The sequence below is a fragment of the Hippocampus bargibanti genome, linkage group LG12 (assembly GCF_051943395.1).
Source record: "Hippocampus bargibanti isolate YZ-2025 linkage group LG12, ASM5194339v1, whole genome shotgun sequence".
Classification (NCBI taxonomy): Eukaryota; Metazoa; Chordata; class Actinopteri; order Syngnathiformes; family Syngnathidae; genus Hippocampus; species Hippocampus bargibanti.
In genome coordinates, this window is record NC_142745.1 from 1449573 (window position 1) to 1467334 (window position 17762).

General features: G+C 45.9%; 2 protein-coding genes across 5 annotated transcripts; both read left to right on the forward strand.

Moving 5' to 3' along the window:
* The first annotated feature begins 103 nt into the window (after positions 1-103).
* On the forward strand, positions 104-4522 carry LOC148889891 (haloacid dehalogenase-like hydrolase domain-containing 5). 2 transcript variants are annotated; one of them, XM_089009989.1, is made up of 9 exons: positions 104-694; positions 1170-1373; positions 1448-1560; positions 1636-1729; positions 2287-2320; positions 2406-2577; positions 3614-3790; positions 4108-4285; positions 4359-4522. In XM_089009989.1, exons 1-9 carry the CDS (start codon positions 632-634, stop codon positions 4518-4520), a joined length of 1197 nt encoding a protein of 398 aa, XP_088866115.1. In that variant the 5' UTR covers positions 104-631; the 3' UTR covers positions 4521-4522. The 2 variants fall into 2 exon arrangements, with proteins under 2 accessions (XP_088866115.1, XP_088866116.1); XM_089009990.1 differs by having other exon boundaries at positions 1173-1373.
* A 673-nt stretch (positions 4523-5195) lies between these two features.
* Positions 5196-17496, forward strand: pcif1 (phosphorylated CTD interacting factor 1). 3 transcript variants are annotated; one of them, XM_089009987.1, is made up of 16 exons: positions 5196-5298; positions 7578-7770; positions 8067-8191; positions 9025-9150; positions 9235-9380; positions 10447-10601; positions 10694-10841; positions 10933-11016; positions 11088-11187; positions 12020-12179; positions 13262-13440; positions 14065-14151; positions 14228-14412; positions 14496-14589; positions 15220-15395; positions 16000-17496. In XM_089009987.1, the coding sequence occupies exons 2-16, from the start codon at positions 7647-7649 to the stop codon at positions 16316-16318; spliced, it is 2208 nt and encodes a 735-aa protein (XP_088866113.1). In that variant the 5' UTR covers positions 5196-5298; positions 7578-7646; the 3' UTR covers positions 16319-17496. The 3 variants fall into 3 exon arrangements, with proteins under 3 accessions (XP_088866113.1, XP_088866111.1, XP_088866112.1); XM_089009985.1 differs by having other exon boundaries at positions 9025-9380; XM_089009986.1 differs by lacking the exon at positions 5196-5298 and adding an exon at positions 5572-5710 and having other exon boundaries at positions 9025-9380.
* The last annotated feature ends 266 nt before the right edge of the window (positions 17497-17762 follow it).

Here is a 17762-nt window from a genome sequence, read left to right on the forward strand (position 1 = left end):
ATCGTTCCTACAACCGACTTCTTAGGCAACATAGGCTTAGTTATGCCGATGAGGTGATACCGGAACAAATGGAGCAATCAGGCTAGTCGTAGACCACATACTCAGGCAGGACGATCGAAGTAATCAGTGTAGCCGCAGGGAGTAGTCCTCTGAGAGCAGGGACCAATCATAGCGGAGTCTGGAACCGCCACGTCTGGACAGTAGGGATATATATATATAGGGCCCGAAACTACCAGCAAAATATTTTAGTTAGCTGACGAAGCTTCTTGGATAAGAAGCGAAACGTCCGACACCTTCAAAGAAGTACAGATGACGGCTGAAGAAACCTTTTCATCGATGCGTATTAGAAAGTGAGTGACTGTGTGTGTGTGTAAGACACAAAATGAGGAATGTGCCCACGACGTTGACATGGTAACACACAGACGCTGCAATCTGATTGGATGAAAAGTGGAAGGCAACAATGTTAGAATGAACAAAGCGACCCGATCATCCTGCCAAGGGTTCGCGTGGCTCCGATAGGCTGACTGACGTGTGGTAGCCCCGCCCACCTCCCGGTGATTATGTCACACAACAGGAAATTCTTTAAGAAGAGCGACGGCGGCGAATTGTCGTCTTCATCATCAACGACGTCATGTGGTGCGCTCGCCTGAAGTCGGCGCTCAGAACCATGACGCGCTGCACCAACACTCTGCAGGTTAGTGACTTTTTGTCATGACAACGTGAATGAAATATTTGTAGTTGGAATTTGGGAATGAGTATCGAAGCCTGACTGGACGGGTCTTACAACTTCTTTGACGTTTATACCCCGGTAATAATCTTCGGTTGGTCGGTAATGTGATTGAAATGTTTCAAAAGTTGAGTGTTACTACTGTGAAATGTCGCCTTGAATTTCACTTGTCAGTCAAGGGAAGATGAGACGTTTTAATCAAAAGGAAATTGACTAGACCTGTTTTCTTCTGTTGATCAAAACAGCACCACTCTGCCCTCTAGTGGACAATCGTTGTATTGCGCCTCGTTAAAAAAATACGAATTCCGTGTCGTATGCGCATTTTTTCCACTTTTAAATCATCCTGCGGGCCTGATGAAACCTCCTTGTGGCCGCTTCCGGCCCGCGGGCCGTATGCTGGACACCCCTGGCCTAGCTGTGTTACCCTGTGATGTGCCGACAGCAGCGGTGCGATGCCGGCCTTCTGCTGGATGTGGACGGTGTGCTGCTGCGCGGCGGCTCCGTCATCCCGGCTGCTCGGCGAGCTTTGCGAAAACTGCTTGACCACCGCGGTGACTTCCTGTTGCCTGTTGTCTTCCTGACCAATGCCGCAAGTTGTCGACCCGAGCACAAAGCGCAACAGCTCTCATCGTTGCTTGATGTCCAGGTGAGTGACGTCCGATTGCGCGTGGAGTTTTCGCCGGGTTGCGATTAGACCAAGGTTGTCACCTGTGTCCGCAGATTAGTCCAGATCAAGTGATTTTGTCCTACAGTCCTCTGCAAGCGTTAACGAATTTCCACGACAAATGCGTGTTGCTAACCGGACAAGGACCAATCACGGACATCGCGCACACGTATCCTTGCCTCAGTTGGACTACGAGTCGCCCACGACTTTGTCCACGAGCCAGCCCTTGACCAACGTGAGTCAGTTTGGGTTTCAAGAAGGTGGTGAGCATTGAACAGATACGGGAACAGCACCCCCTGCTGGACATGGTGGACCACAACAGGAAACCCAAAGCAGCCGTACGTCCTCCATCGCAACACACGACGGTGTCTTGATTTACGCGACACGCGTCACGTTTAGCAAAATTAAATTCTTTGTCACGTACAAAATGTAGAAAACAACACAGGTTTATGTAAAGTAAAAATCAATGCGAATAAAATACAGTAGTTCGTGTATAAACTACACTGACGGTGTACTGTACAGGAAGCTACAAAGTGTGTTGTATTTACAAAATAAAGGTGTTGATTTCCGGTTTGAAGTAAAAGGTACACGTTCGAAGAAAAGTTAAAAGTATTCGCCTGAAATGTATCGTTCATATACAGACTAGCGTATTCTCTGTTATTGGTTTTCGCTAATATTATGTTGACTTCAAGATGGCGCCGCAAAAAAATGGCTGCCTTTACAGCAGTTTCGTAACTTTGCTGCTGTGAATATGGAATTTCTCCATTGTGAGACGATTAGTTTTTTGCTAACCGAATCGACATTTATGGCGGCACCCCCCGCCCCACTCAAAAATGTGTTATAACACCTTTTCTTTCAACAACGTGAAATCAAAATCGGTTCTTTTGTTTTGCAGTCGAATGTTGCGCACAAGTTTCCCCAAATTGAAGGTAAGAGCGACTCTTGGAGCTCATTTGAAACCGATTGTGGTTTCTTATCCTGTATTGCTTTGTGTCACGTGGACTTTTTCGTCAGCCGTGCTGCTGTTTGGCGAACCGGTACGCTGGGAGACCAATCTTCAGCTGCTCGTGGATGTGTTGCTGACCAATGGACGTCCGTCAGCTGCTTACGATTGGTCACCGACCCAGCTGCCCGTGCTGGCCTGCAACATGGACTTACTGTGGTTGGCTGAGGCCCCCTCGCCGCGGTAATAAAAAAAATACATATATTTGAACTAAGCAAAATATCTTACCGAAACTGACAGGCTATAATCATGTATACATTCCTGACGTCACCAAAGAAAACACCGTAGTGTCGCGTGCTGTACCGTATTTGACCACTGGGGGACAGTATTAAGACAGTAGTGTATTCAATAATAATAATAATACATTTAATTTCTAAGCGCCTTTCAAAACTTTCAAGGACACTCTACAGTCATTAGATTTTTTTTTGAGCGGGTGAGAAATATTGACACAAGGTTATTGCCTTGATGCGGAAGCGTAGAGCAAAAAAATATTAGAAAAATATAGAAAATACGTTTGAACGTACCCGTCAGTAGATCCAAACATACACCCTTGTGCAAATTAATTGCACCACCCTGTGATATCGACTGTTTGCTGGTTTAAATCATTCTAAAGTTCGTGAAAAGTTCAGAACAATGTTTGCCACGATAAGGGTGGTACCAAACACATTCCCTAATTACTTGTTTGCCAGGCCTCTGATTGGATAATTAATGGATTACTATGTCCTAATCCCCTTTCCGTCGGGTATAAAAATAAGGGGTTTTTGGTTTATAAATCAGTTCTTCTTCAACGAGATGGATACAATACGCCGGATTTCTTTACACAGAAGGACATTATTGTGATGGATTGGCCTGGCAATTCACCGGACTTGAACCCGATTGAGAATTTATGGTCAATAATCAAGATTCGTCTGCGTGAGAAAGATTGCACAGCAAAAAAAGCCCTAATTTGTGCTAGAATTAAGACCTGGTACAGGGACAACTGTCAAAATCTGGTCGTTTGAACATACTTGTAGGCTAAATGTGGGAAGTAGTATTTTCCCAAGATGCTAGTTTTTAGCATTTTGTCTATATTATATTTTTAGCAATATTGTATGATTTTTTTTCCATGTTATTTATTCAGCTGTTTTTTTTTTTTTTATGTGGATACTTGGAAACATGTAAATAATACACTGCAGACATCATACAATTGTGAGGAAACAAATGTTTATTTACTTCACAGTTTTGGTCACGGCATGTTCCTGCTGTGCTTGGAGTCAGTGTACAAGAAGTTGACAGGACGAGAGCTGAATTACTGGGCTCTTCTGGGGAAGCCTAGCCTGCTCACTTACCGATTCGCCGAGCATGCGCTCACGCGCCACAATGGCCGCCGCAAGGTTCAAACCATCTACGCCGTCGGGTAAGCACAACAGCGCACTGGTTGTTAGCCAGTTACTTCATTAAAATGATCGTGAAAGAATAACAAAGAAGTCAAAGAAAGTGACACGTCTGTGTAAGCTCTCGGTGGTACAGGAGTGGTCCATCGATGAAAAGGTTTCTTCAGCCGTCATCTGTACAAATTTGAAGGTGTCGGACGTTTCGCTTCTCATCCGAGAAGCTTCGTCAGCACACTAAAGTCTTACTGGTAGTATATATAGGGCCGAAACAGATGACGACTGAAGAAACCTTTTCATGGAAAGAAAGTGCCAATTTCATAATCATCCAAATGTTTTTCAGCGATAATCCCATGACAGACGTTTATGGCGCCAACCTTTTCAATCGCTACCTGGCTCAGCAGCAGCGCGCTCCCCCCGCCCCTGCCAGGCTGCTGGCCCAAGGAACGGCCAACCGGCCGGCCGTGGCCCGGCCCTCCGATGAGCCGGCATCTTCTACCGCGTGCTGTCAATCCATCCTGGTAGGTAGCGACACAGCAAATCACGTCACACCATCACAATCCAAGATTCGCATTCGTTGAAACTGCTCGACAGGTGTGCACGGGTGTGTACAAGCCGGCGTTGGCGCCCACCCGAGAGAACGTCTTCCTGCACGGACATCGGGATATGAGTGCCGAAGCCGGCCTGCTGGAACCCGCCTTCGTGCTGGATGACGTAGAGGCTGCCATCGACCTTGTGTTTCAACGACACCTCTGACTCCGCCCATTATCGCTCATGACACAACCATGCCAAAGGTGACGGTCAACTTGGACGTTTGAGTAAATAAATGGAGTTTCCCCCTTTGTCAAACACTGCAGCGGCTATGGTCCAATGCGTGCGGTCTTTTGTTGAGCGGGATGTGACGAAGAGACTTGTTTTGTGGTCGCATCTAAAGTGTCTTGACTTGGGCAGGATTGGAAACGGCATCAACATTTGCTAAATTGGACCTCTGAGAGGAAAAAATGACTTTGGATCGTCATTGACTCCTCGCCTTAAAGGACAACCGACACCACTTTTTTGTTTCCTAACTGACATCAGAAAAACGTTTTATTGCATCTAAAATACCCAAAACATGCAGGATGATATGAAACATTTCATCTATCATACATGGAGTTTTTTTGTAAACCTTTTTTTTCTATCAATATTCTAATGCACAACATGGCTTTTAATTAACTATGTGGCATTTTCTCATGTTTTGTCTTGTTGGAAAAAAAACAATGTGTTGTTTGAAATACACAATATTCCCATAAAGCTAAACGTCATTCTGGTTTTTGATCACGGACGGCGTCTTGTAAAAACAGACGCGTCGTCGACCTGCCAAACATGGCGGCTGAGGCGTGACAGACGAGACCCGGAAGCGCGGCAGTGCGCGCGCTTGCGCAGTCGCTCTTTTCTCTCCCCTGTAAAGATGTCTGAGCTGGCGGGGAGGGAGCGGAGCGGAGGACCCCGAAAAGACAGGCAGAGCCCGCGACTCGTAGCCCTTCGAAGAGTCCAGGTAAGGCAAAACGGCGTGCCGGAACCGCTCCGACGCCACCAGAGTGCGTCGGAACCTTCCGGCTTTGAAATGAGCCGCACCAAGGGCTCGCGCGTTCGCCCGGTGGACAGTAAGAGTTCGAAACAGTGCGTAGGACGCGCGGCACTGTGGCAGGGGCGTGTCCGCCATCTTGTCTGAGTACAAGTGGCGCCCAAACGGCAGCGGTTCCCGACGGACAAGATGGCAGCCGGCCCAATTTGTGTCGACACGCCAGAGCTGCGTGCGTCGCGCTCGGCGAGCGGAGAATCAAGTATCCGGACGGGCGGGCGGCCCGCGCTTTTTGTCGTCCTCCCCGCCTTTCGCCGTTCTTCTGTTTGGCTCGCTTCCCTCCTTCTCGTCGTTCTCCTCCTCCTTGTTTGGCTTACAGGCGCCGGTACTGCGCATGCGTGTAACCATGGCGCTCCTTTCTGTGGCTGGGCAAGGAAAACAACAATTGAGCGAAATCCTTTCCTCGGGCTTTGCAATCCGCACGTCCACTGGGGCGTCGGTTGCGACTGTACATTTTGTATTGTATTTAATTGCGGTGGTTCTTACCCGCTTCGTAAGGCGACGTTGCTGTGCGGCTACTGCTATCGCCGCCACTCGGAACTCGGCCAGCGGCTTACGGCGGGGTTTTCTTTCGCCTTGACGCGTCTTGTCATACATATCGTCCTTTCCATATGAACGGGAGGCCACAAAAGTCCAACGTGCACTCACGCGACCCAGTATCATAACACAGGCACGCACGCGCGTGCGTTCAAATCAAAATACTATCGCTAAATGCAACTGAGTTAGGCGCACAGCATGCAGTCTACAACAGACCGTCTCTTTTCGGACCGTTTCTTTTCGTGTTCAGGCCCCACAACGACCAAAGATGACTTAATTCGATTTAACGAACGAATGTAAATTTACAATGCCCACCGCTTTATTGTAAAACTTGACATTTAAAATTGGCAATGGCTCAGTTCCTGGTTACATCCGTAAAAATGTCAAAAAAAATGTTAATCGTTGTTTGTCTTGGTGTCACAGTGTGGGCTTCCGAGAAGTCAAAAACACAAGTGTAAAGTGCAAACACAAAACATGTATCCTGGTACTTACAGTAAAGTCTCGTTATATCGATATCCAAGGGAGTCCGAAAAAATATCGATATAACCGGGACTATCGATATATCCGACCCTGTTTGCATGTAATTTTCTCCGTGCGTGCATAGAAATAGTATAGATATAACCGGGACTATCGATATATCCCATATCGATATAACGAGACTTTACTGTATATCGAGGTCCTCAACCCCGGGTCATTTGGTCCCGGGCCACGCAGAAAGAATAAATAATTTGCATAAAATGAAAAATGACCAGATTACATCCGTCTATGACTTACTCATGTTTAGCAATTAATGCACGGCCACCGTTTAGACGAACAGCTCCAATATTGATCGTCATTCAGGTAGGTTGGAAGCCCTTTTCAGCCTCGTTGCCCCGTATGAAAAATAATACCACACCGTCATTTTTAACTCATCTCAAGCTCCTTTGGAATCATCATATATAACCCCCCCCCCCTCCTATCAAATGCTAAATTATTAATTGAAACAGATCTGGGGGTTTTTGGGCTCCCATTTCGGTTTGGGAGGTAATCAGAGATTGGAATCTCCCGCAAATGGAGTTTGGGACCGGGCTGCTTTTTCTACTTAAATTCCTTTCATCACTTTGCTGTGATACCTCGGTTTTCGACCCTAATCTGTTCCAGAAACCTGTTTGAGAACCGATTCGTTCAAAACCCGAAACATAACTTTCCATTATAATCAACGTAAAAACTTTTAATCTGTTCCAAGTCTAAAAAATAACTTTTTAAAAGCACTTTTTAACTATTCTACATCATTAACTGGATAAACACATAATAAGGTCATTTGTAAACTACTACAAAAACAAACTAATGTTTTATTATTTAATGGGCCTTGCGAGTAAAGTCCTGGAACCCGATTGTGTGCGTGTACACTCCAATGTGACTTCAATGTAACTCCACACCCATATAATTTAGAAATTGACTCTTTTTTTCTGATGAAAGAAAAGACTCTGAGGTTTCTTACGCTGCATGAAATGTTCATGTAGTCCTAAAACTCAATATTCTGCGGGCAACACGAGTGATAATGACAAAAACCCTGGCACTGGAGCGGACACATTTTTGCACATTGTCTGGCGGCGAATGAGTTAATAAGGATCGAACCCTCATTGTTTTGTTTTGTTGTTTTTCTCTGCCATCAGGATCAGTTTGACGGCGTTGTCTTCGTTGTGGCCTCAGGTCGATCAATGTGCTTGTGACGAACAGCCAATATGTCCAACGAGAGCCAGGCATCGCTGAAGGGGGAGGCGGCCATTGTGCATTCACCCAGCGCCTCTGCTGCTTCCCACGGCCCGTCTCTCTCGCCTTCCACCGCCAAAGCGCCTGAACTGCCAGGTGCTCGTCTGTCTCTGTCTCGCATCTCTTTATCGCAACCTGTCTCTCTCTCTCAGTTGTCTCTCAATGCCTTTCCCACTATCAGTCTCTCTGACCAGTGCCTTTCTATTAGCTGTCTCATACTCAGCTGTCTTTTTGCGTCTTTCCACCTCACGTCTTTCCTCATTCTGTCTCTTACTGTCAGCTGTTTGTCTGTCTCGCAGCTGTCTAATTGACATCTGCTTGTCACTCAACGTCTCAGCAGTTTGGTTTCCCCGTATGAGTGTCTCACCCGTCTGCCACCCGTCTCCTCGCAGATGAGTTGATCCAGGCGGGGTGGTCCAAGTGTTGGTCTCGGCGGGAGAATCGTCCGTACTACTTCAACAGGTTCACCAACCAGAGCCTGTGGGAGGTGCCAGTTTTGGGCCAGCACGACGTCATTGTGAGTCGCCGAGGCGCAGTTTGTCAACCCTAGCCAGTGGGAAATAGTGCATGCTCTGGGGTTTAAAAAAAAAAATCAATAAATAGGATGAAATTAACTTTCTTTTGCTTGTCATTGGGTCACTAATTTATTTTCATGAAACCTGTTGTTCAATGCGAGCGTTTCAACATATAATAATAATAATACATTTCATTTATAAGCGCCTTTCAAAACTCATAAGGACACTTTACAGTCACATGATATTTTTTTTGCGTGTGAGCAGCGGCAGCCACACGCGCCACCGTTCACTCAACCCAGAAGTAACATAAAGGTAAAAAAAAACTGAACAACAAATAATATAGCTAGCTAGATAGCCAGCTAGCTAATAAGTGAGCCAGATAGCTAATCGATAGCAAATAGATAGCTAGCATATGAGCAAAATTGATAACAACTGCAGTTTAGGACACAGTTTAGGCGTGACATACAGCACAGATGAAATGACTGTCCTCACGGACCCAGCATACAAGGCACATGTAATGACTTTTAACAAACATAATAAACACAAAAACGCCATTTTGCCGGCGTGTTCACGCGCCGCCATCTTGGGAAAAAAAACAACAAAAATAACAAATAATATGACAACACAAAGACACAGATAGTCATTCATTCTTCAGGACTTGCTGTACCCTCTTTGTGATGACCTGAAGTACAAAAACACTACAAAATAGATAGATAGAAAGCTAGCTAGCTAATACATGGCTAATAGCTAGCCAGCCAGATCGCTAGCTAGATAGCCAGCCAGCTAATAAGCGAGCCAGATAGCTAACATGCATGTTTTTGATCTCCGTTTGCAGTCGGATCCTTTAGGACTGAATGCAGCTCCAGCAGAGGGTGCTGACGGTAACCTAGGCAACGGCCAGAGGAAGAGGCGGAGCTCCGAGGAGCAGGTGACGGGCCCCAACAGCCTGAAACGGGCTAAGGTAAGCGCGGTCGTTTTCTTTCTCCCCGCCACCCATCAGCGCAACGGGCGTTCTCTTATGACACGACGGGCGTGTCTCATTCAGGCTGAGCCCACCACACCCATCTCGCCCAGCACGCCCGGCGCCAAACCCTGGAGCGCCCCCCCTGATGACAAACAAGGTGCAGCGGTCGGGGGGCCGACCACGCCTACCACACCAAGCCCCGCCCCCGCCCCGTATAGGCCGGCCGTGTAAGTGAAAATGTCGGTGCCGGGTCTCCTCAAAGCCTTGACACCGAATACCACCTCAAAAAGTATTCGTCTTGTACTCCGAGCACAAGACAACTAATTGTGTATGTCAATATTTGCAGTATGGATCCATGTATGCTGGTTGATTTTTTTTTTTTAAATTAACTCATTCATTGCCATTCCTGAATTTATCCGGGAATAAAAAAGCATCACGTGGAGCGCCATTCCCGATTTTGTAAGAGTTTTGCGCTGGTCACACCTCTGACAATGTTTTCCGTTCCACAAGGGGGCAATATTTGCCTTTTGTACAGCTGCCAAGTCGTATAACTCCAGACTCATATAACTTAGGAATTAACTCTTTTTCTTTTCCTGATGAGAAGGTTTCTTCAGCCGTCATCTGGACTTCTTTGAAGTTGTCGGACATTTCGCTTCTTATCCAAGCGGCTTCGTCAGCGAACTAAAATCTTTTGCTGGTAGTTTTGGCCCGATATATATCCCTACCGTCCAGACGTGGCGGTGCTAGACACTGCTATGATTGGTCCCTGCTCTCAGGTTGGGGGGGAGCAGAGGACTACTCCCGACGGCTACACTGATTACTTCTATTGTCCTGAGTGTGGGGTCTACGACTGGCCTGATTGCCCCATTTGATCTGGTATCACCTCATCAGTATAACTAAGTCGGTTGTAGGAGCGATCCAAATTGAACCTCACCCCACCATGGCGATTTAGTGCAGGGTTTCGCTGTTTTATGAAAATAGTTTCTTTGACTCACCTTTCAAAGCACTATGTTCTTTCGCTTAGATTTTAACCTTATTGTCGTCAAATGAGTGGTTGCTAGCTGGTAGGTGCAAATGTACTGCAGATTGAGGCCCACTAGTATTATCCCTGCGATTTTTCTGATGCAAGAAGAGAGTCTTACGTTGCATTGAATGTTTATGTAGTGCTAAGAGTGAATATTGTGTGGGTCCAGCAATTTGAGTGAACATGAGAAAAACCCTGGCACTGGAGTGGCCACATTTTTTTGCACATTGTCTGACAGTGAGTGTGTTTATTTTGCGATGGTCTTCCAGTGTTTACTGGGATCTAGACATCCAGACCAATGCCGTGATCAGAGAACACCCTCCCGCCAAGGACCTGCCCCCCCACCCCGAGATCGAGTTGCAGAGAGCTCAGCTGGTCACCAAACTCAGGCAGCACTACCACGAACTCTGTCACCAGAGAGAAGGTAGGCACAATCACAAACCGCCCTGGCGTTGCTTTGCCCTTTTAGTCCGATAACGCCACACGTGTGTGTGTTTGTGTACGCGGCGGCGGCAGGCATCGACCCCCCTCGGGAGTCGTTTAACCGCTGGCTGCTGGAGAGAAAGGTCCTGGACAAAGGTTTAGACCCCCTGTTGCCCAGCGACTGCGAACCCGTCATCTCGCCGTCCATGTTCAGAGAGGTCATGAACGACATCCCCATCAGGTTGCTCCACGTGGCTCCGACGACGACGACGACGACCGTCCGTGACAAATGTCCAAAATGACCCCGGGGGGGCTTTTGTGTTGCGCGGCAGGCTGTCTCGCATCAAATACAAGGAGGAGGCCCGCAAGCTTCTCTTCAAGTACGCCGAAGCGGCCAAGAAGATGATCGACTCCAGGTGCGTTACGCCTTTTTCCACCCTGGCGTTGCCGCACTCGCTCGCTAACACGCGACGCATTTCCACCACAGGAACGCCAGCCCGGAAAGCCGCAAGGTGGTTAAGTGGAACGCCGAAGACACCATGAGCTGGTTACGTAAGGACCACTCGGCCAGCAAGGAGGACTACATGGTATGTACTCTTTTATTTTTATTTTTTTTACTCCCCTTTATCAAAGTCTTTCGCAGCTCTTTTTTTTTTCGCACTTATCATTTTCAGGGATGACAATTTCCAACTTTTTCAGACCAAAATGTAACTAACAGACAAAAATATAACTAAATATGTATTCTCCTTTTCGTTTTCGGCTTGTGTTGGTGGAAAGCGCCATTTTGATTGGATGATACAGACGCCGTTTGGCGGAAAGCGCCATTTTGATTGGATGATACAGACGCCGTTTGGCGGAAAGCGCCATTTTGATTGGATGATACTGACACCGTTTGGCAGAAAGCGCCATTTTGATTGGATGATACTGACACCGTTTGGCAGAAAGCGCCATTTTGATTGGGTGATCTTGATTGAGGTACCGTTGATGTCGAAAAAGGTAAACGACGCCCCCTTTTGAATAAGCAGACGAGTAAAAAAAAAAAAATCTGGTTAAACGGAGCGAATGATTCTCTTTTGGTTCTAATTTGATAGATTCTAATTTGCAATGAAACGTTACCATCGAATGTCAGTGGCACTATGACAAACCCCATGCTAACGTTAGCATTAATATACTACTGTGAGAGGCAGCAGAAAGCAAGCGTGCTATCTAATGAGCAGTGTGCAGGCTAGCTAGCAGTAACCTTGCGTATGGACCCGGCAAGTTGACTTTTATTCCGATAGTTTGTCTGGATTTTTACCAATCATGAGGAATAGAAAAGCATTCATATTAATGCAGAGTATTATCACAAAGTGATTTTAAATACTACATTCTGACATGTTGTTGAAATCACTATATCTCGATATGGATTTGTTGTCACAGGATCGTCTGGAGCACCTGCGCCAGCAGTGCGGTCCTCACGTGACGGCCGTGGCCAAAGACTCGGTGGAAGGAATCTGCTCCAAGATCTACCAACTGTCGTCCGAGTACTGCAGGCGCCTTCGACACACGCACCTCAGCCTCCTGCAAGACCCACCCGCAGGTACTCGCTCGCGCGCACACAAATCCAGTCCTTACTTTAAGGGACAACCGACACCTCCGGACAAGTTGCGTCCATCATTTGTAAAATCACTTCAAATGACTTCTACTGAGCGCGTTTGACAAAGATTCCAACGTATATTTTACGTTTTAAGACTGAATATTCATGAAGTCTTGTTTTCGAGTTGATGACGATACCCTAAGTGACGTCACGGAAGGAATGCCTCACAATGCATTTTGAGTACTTTGTTTGGTCTGAAAACTTTGTGTTGATGGTGAAATTAGAATGGAAAACTACATCAATAACGCCATGGTGAATCATTGTGAGTCACAGCCAATTACGGTAACACGCATAAAGAAGGTGTAAGTTGACACAAATTCCCAGCGGACAAATCAGCCCATTTCCAATGGAGCTTGTGTTTGACCAAAAATATCAGCCTGCGTGTTTTGGGTATTTTAGATGATTTCAAATGTTTTTCTGATGTCAGTTAAGAAACAAAAACAAAATGGTGTCGGTTGTCCTTTAATCAACACATTTCCCGAGTGGCTGCCTTTCCAGCAGCTCCTGTATTTTGTTTTTCTACTTCATCTTTTTCTTTCCTCTTCCTACCTTAAATTTCCTGCTAAGTAATGTAAATTTAGCCACTGCGAGACGAATACAGGCTAATCCAATTTTCACAATTTATATAATAAAATGCACAGGTGTCAAAGTCAAGCCCCGGGGGCCAAATCTGGCACACCACATCATTTTTTTCGGCCCGTGAAAGCAAATCAAACTAAAAATCCTAACCAAAATGTCATATTTTTGAATGTAAACCACAATAACAGTCATTATCATTGACTTCAGATTTGAAAACTAGTTTTCTTGTGCGCTCTATATGTCATATGTGGAGGGGATGAAACATTCTAATGGCTTCATAACGGCCCTCGAGACAAAACCATAACTACAATGTGGCCTGCGGCATCAACATGACTTTGACACCCCGATATTATGTGTTATCCTGTATTTGTAAAGTGACCTTGAGAGTTTTGAAATGAAATGGATTATTATTATTATTATTATTGTTATTATTATTGTGTCTCCAGATGCATCCACGTCATCCCCGTCCTCGTCTTCGTCCCGCCTGGTGTACTGTTACCCGTTACGTTTGGAGCGGGCGTCGCCGCCGCTACCGCGCGTGGAACTCCATTTTGAGAACGACGTGGCCTGTCTGCGATTCCGAGGGGAGATGGTCAAAGTCAACAGAGGACACTTTAGCAAGCTGGTCAGTTTTCAACAACACTTAAGGAAACGTACTAAAACATTGGAAAATCACTTTGTCCGCGGGAAATCATTTCAAAATGTTATTAGTCATGCTTTATGAAAGCAGACTTATCATTATGTATTTTCAAATGTGAAATGTAAATTTCACGTTCACAAACTGCGAGACTAATAAAAGCAAATCCAATCCAAAATAGGACACTTTCATCTGCTACCTTAGAAAATAATCAGCATTGTCCATTTTCTGATGAAATCATTCGCTATTTATGTCAATAAAAAAAAATAATATCCTGCTTTGATGCGAAGGTTACTTCAGCCGTCATCTGTACTTCTTTGAAGGTGTCGGACGTTTCGCTTCTTATCCAAGAGGCTTCGTCAGCGAACTAATTATAAAAACGTCCGACACCGTCAAGTACAGATGACGGGTGAAGAAACCTTCTCATCGATGGACCACTCCTGTACGACTGAGATTACACAGACGAAATATCCTGCTTTTGAATGATGGCACGGAATGTCCATCCACCTGATTAATCAATCGACTAATCGATAGATTAATCGATTAGTTAGTTGCAGCACTAATGTTGTATGCCATGTGTGTGTGTGTGTGTGTGTGTGTGTGTGTGTGCAGGAGCTGCTGTACAGATACAGCTGCATCGATGACTCTCGTTTTGAGAAATTCCTGTCGAGGGTTTGGTGCCTGCTCAAGCGATATCAGGTCAGCTGATGTCCTGCCCACCAATCAGACACTTTTTCTGTCAAGTTGATCGGATGACGCCTTGGTGCGTCCGCAGGTGATGTTCGGCAGCAGCGCCAACGAAGGTACGGGACTGCAGGGGGCGCTGCCGGTGTCTGTGTTTGAGGCTTTGAATCGGCAGTTTGGGGTTTCCTTTGAGTGTTTTGCCTCACCGCTCAATTGCTACTACAAGCAGTTCTGCTCCGCTTTCCCTGACACCGACTGCTACTTTGGCTCCCGAGGGTGAGATGCACGTAGCCGTCTATGCGCGCGTCTTAGCGTGACGACAAACGTGTAGTAACATCCGCGTGTGTGTGTTTTTGCAGCCCTTTCCTGTCCTTCTGTCCTGTCAGCGGCTCGTTTGAAGCCAACCCGCCGTTCTGCGAAGAGCTGATGGACGCCATGGTGACACACTTTGAGGTGACTGTGCGGGGGGTCTTTTTTCTCGCATTTTTAGTGTCTAAAACTCGTGCCAAAAGTTATTTGCATACTCGTCACGGCAGCCAATCAGAAGCCTGTTTCGTGGTTTGAACTATACCGTGACTGTAAAGTGTACTTCGAGGTTTTGAAAGGCGCTTAGAAAGAGGAGTCCACGTGGCTAGTAGCGGTTTGCCTGTAGCTTTTGCTTTATTGAGTAAAACAAACGTTTGATTTGAATTTTTTTTTTCCTTGAAGAAGTTGTTGGCCTGACCAGCACTTTATTGGCACCCTAGCGCACGAAAAACCAAAATGAGAAATTTCCAAATTTCCAAACCGAACGAAGATTTTGAAATCGGAATAAAGCAAACGTTTGATTTGAAGAAAAAAAAATCTTGAAAAAGTTGTCGGCCACCCGGGCGGAGACATTTTGTAAGTTGTACGCCCGACGTAAAAGTTGCATGGTCCGGGTGTCCAGGCAGACGTTATTTCAGACACTGCCATAACCCTCGTTTTGATTTGGATAAAATCCACTCGCACAACTCACTTGATTGTCAATGAGCTGTAAAAAGGAAAAAAAAAGCAGCATTTTAGCAATTTGCTTGCCTTTAATCAACGTGTCGTCCGTCCCAGGACCTTCTGGAGCAGTCCAGCGAGCCTCTGTCCTTCATTGTCTTCATCCCCGAGTGGCGAGACCCCGTCACGCCGGCCCTCGGCCGCATGGAGGGAAGTCGCTTCCTGCGTCACCAGATGAGCGTGCCTGCCTACGAACACGAATATCGATCCGGAAGTCAGCACATCTGCAAGAGGTACACAACACGAGCTTCCTCTGCTACAACATCTTTAAAGGACAACCGACGCACGCCTCCGGACAAGTTGTGTCCATAATTTGTAAAATCACTTCAACGATATCTATTTGCTAACTAGCTATCTCGCTGGCTACCTAGTTGGCTGTCTATTTTCTATCTATATGCTAGCTATTAGCTATCTAGCTGGCTATCTATTCGCTAGCTGACTAGCTATCTATTCGCTATCGAACTGGCTATTAGCTAGCTAGCTAACATTCTATCTGAGTTATTCCAGGTTGAGTGAACGCTGGCGCATGTGGCTGCCGCTGCTCACCCGCAGAAAAACTGATCCTGTGACTTTAAAGTGACCTTGAGAGTGTTGAAAGGCACTTAGAAATGAAATGTATTATTATATTATTATAAATGACTTCTACTGGGCGTATTTTACAAAGATTCCAGCGCTATATTTGACCTTTTAAGACTCGCGCTGAATCTTCAGGAAGTCTTGTTTTTGAGTTGATGACAATCCCGTTCCGTGACGTTGTCCTTTAAGATATTCCTCCCATGTTTTTTTTTTTTTAATGGGATTCGAAGGGCTGAATTTTGCGTGCCTATTTGCATGTAGGGAAGAGATGTACTACCGGGCGGTCCACGGCACGGCCGTGCTTTTTCTCCAAAATGCGGCGGGCTTTGCCAAGTGGGCTCCTACGCCGGAGCGTTTGGCTGAACTAACGGCGTCTTACCGGCCCTCGCGCTCCGCCCCTGCCGCCGGTGCCCCCCCTTTGGCCTCGCCGGGCCCCGCCCACCCGCCTCCGGCAGACCGAGACTCCTCCGCCGTCAACAAGAGCGCCGACAGGACGACCGCTGCGCTCGTTTCGCCCGGGAGCCATGACAAGAACAACAACGATGGCGGGAGTCCGCAGGACAAGATGGCCGCCGTGTAATGGAGGAAGTTCCCCGCGTGCTGATGGTAAGCAATAATTGGCTTGCGGAGGGCCGCTTGGGGATTGGTCGACAAGGCAGCTATCGTTTTTTTTTTCTTTTCTTTTACGTACTGGAGTCAGCAAGCCAATTTGCTTTTGAAACATCTTTCTGCACACCCGCAGATTACCCAAAATGTCGGCGATATCATAATAGCTATGTGCAACGTTACACTCTTGCAATTCAAATACCGACTTTACGCGACTTTGCGCTTGGCCTAAAAGAGGTAATATGGTCGCTGACGTAGAATTGTTTGCTTATTTGGACACTTTCTAACGAATCAACCGCCTGTCTGTCTGAGGTTGCCGTGGCAACAGCAAGTCAGGCTCATTTCAAAATAAATCAACGCCGGACATGATGTCGCACAAAATGCCGGCGACAGGTGACGCCCCCGATTGGGCACCTGATCCACCCTGTAAATGATGTACAGTCAAGGTCAAATTCAATGGAAGCTTTTTTTAGTCATCATCGTTTCTGTATCATACTGTTTACAATAGTTTGTTCCAAACTAAACCAAAGTGTTATTAAGAAGAAGAAAACAAATCTATATATTGTAAATGTACAAAATGTGTGAGAGTGTGTGTGTGCGCGCTGAAGTAAATCCAGCAAGTTTTTGTTTCTTTTGTTTGTCGTGAAGCCTCACGTAGCAGCTGCGCTTGCATGAAACGTTTTTTTTCTTCATTAGGACAAGCTGAGCATCATACAAAAGCTTTTTTTTGGGGGGTTGCACAATGTGCAATCCCAAATCGACCTATTTTTTGCTCAAATTGGACGACAGATTTATTCCAATTGTCCGCCCAAAAAAATAGAGAGAATTTGTCTAATGACGTCCATATTTTTGACACGTTTTCACACAAAACGAGAAAGTTTCATGTGATCATTTTTTTGTGAGCTTTTAATCATTTTGTGATTGTTTTTCTTTTTTCCCAACTGACGCCAATCAGCGATTTGTTTGTTTTTCTTTTTATTGGCCCTGCCTGGGTCTGCGACCGTGTAAATACAAAACTTTGGACTGGACTGTGTATATAAATGCGCTACAGACAAAATGCAGTTTGACTCAGTAAAGTTCTATTTCATCCTTTGCCAATTGTGATCCTTTAAGACATCAAATTAAATCACTTTCACCTTTGAATCAAATGAATGAACATGAATAGTTATTTCTACAGATTATTTTGGAGGGGTGAGGGGGGGGGGGTTCGTTTTCGTTTATCTTTTTGACTTCTGTTACGACTTCATGCATGTTGTCGTGTAAAATTGAAAAACTTCAACACCGATGTCATTTGGATTATTGTCAACCGGAAGTGAAGGATATATGACGGCTACTAACTTGACCAATGAGCAGAATCGCTAATAAAAGCGTCCGTTTTTTCCATTTAACCACCGGAAGTCAACGATATATGACGGCTG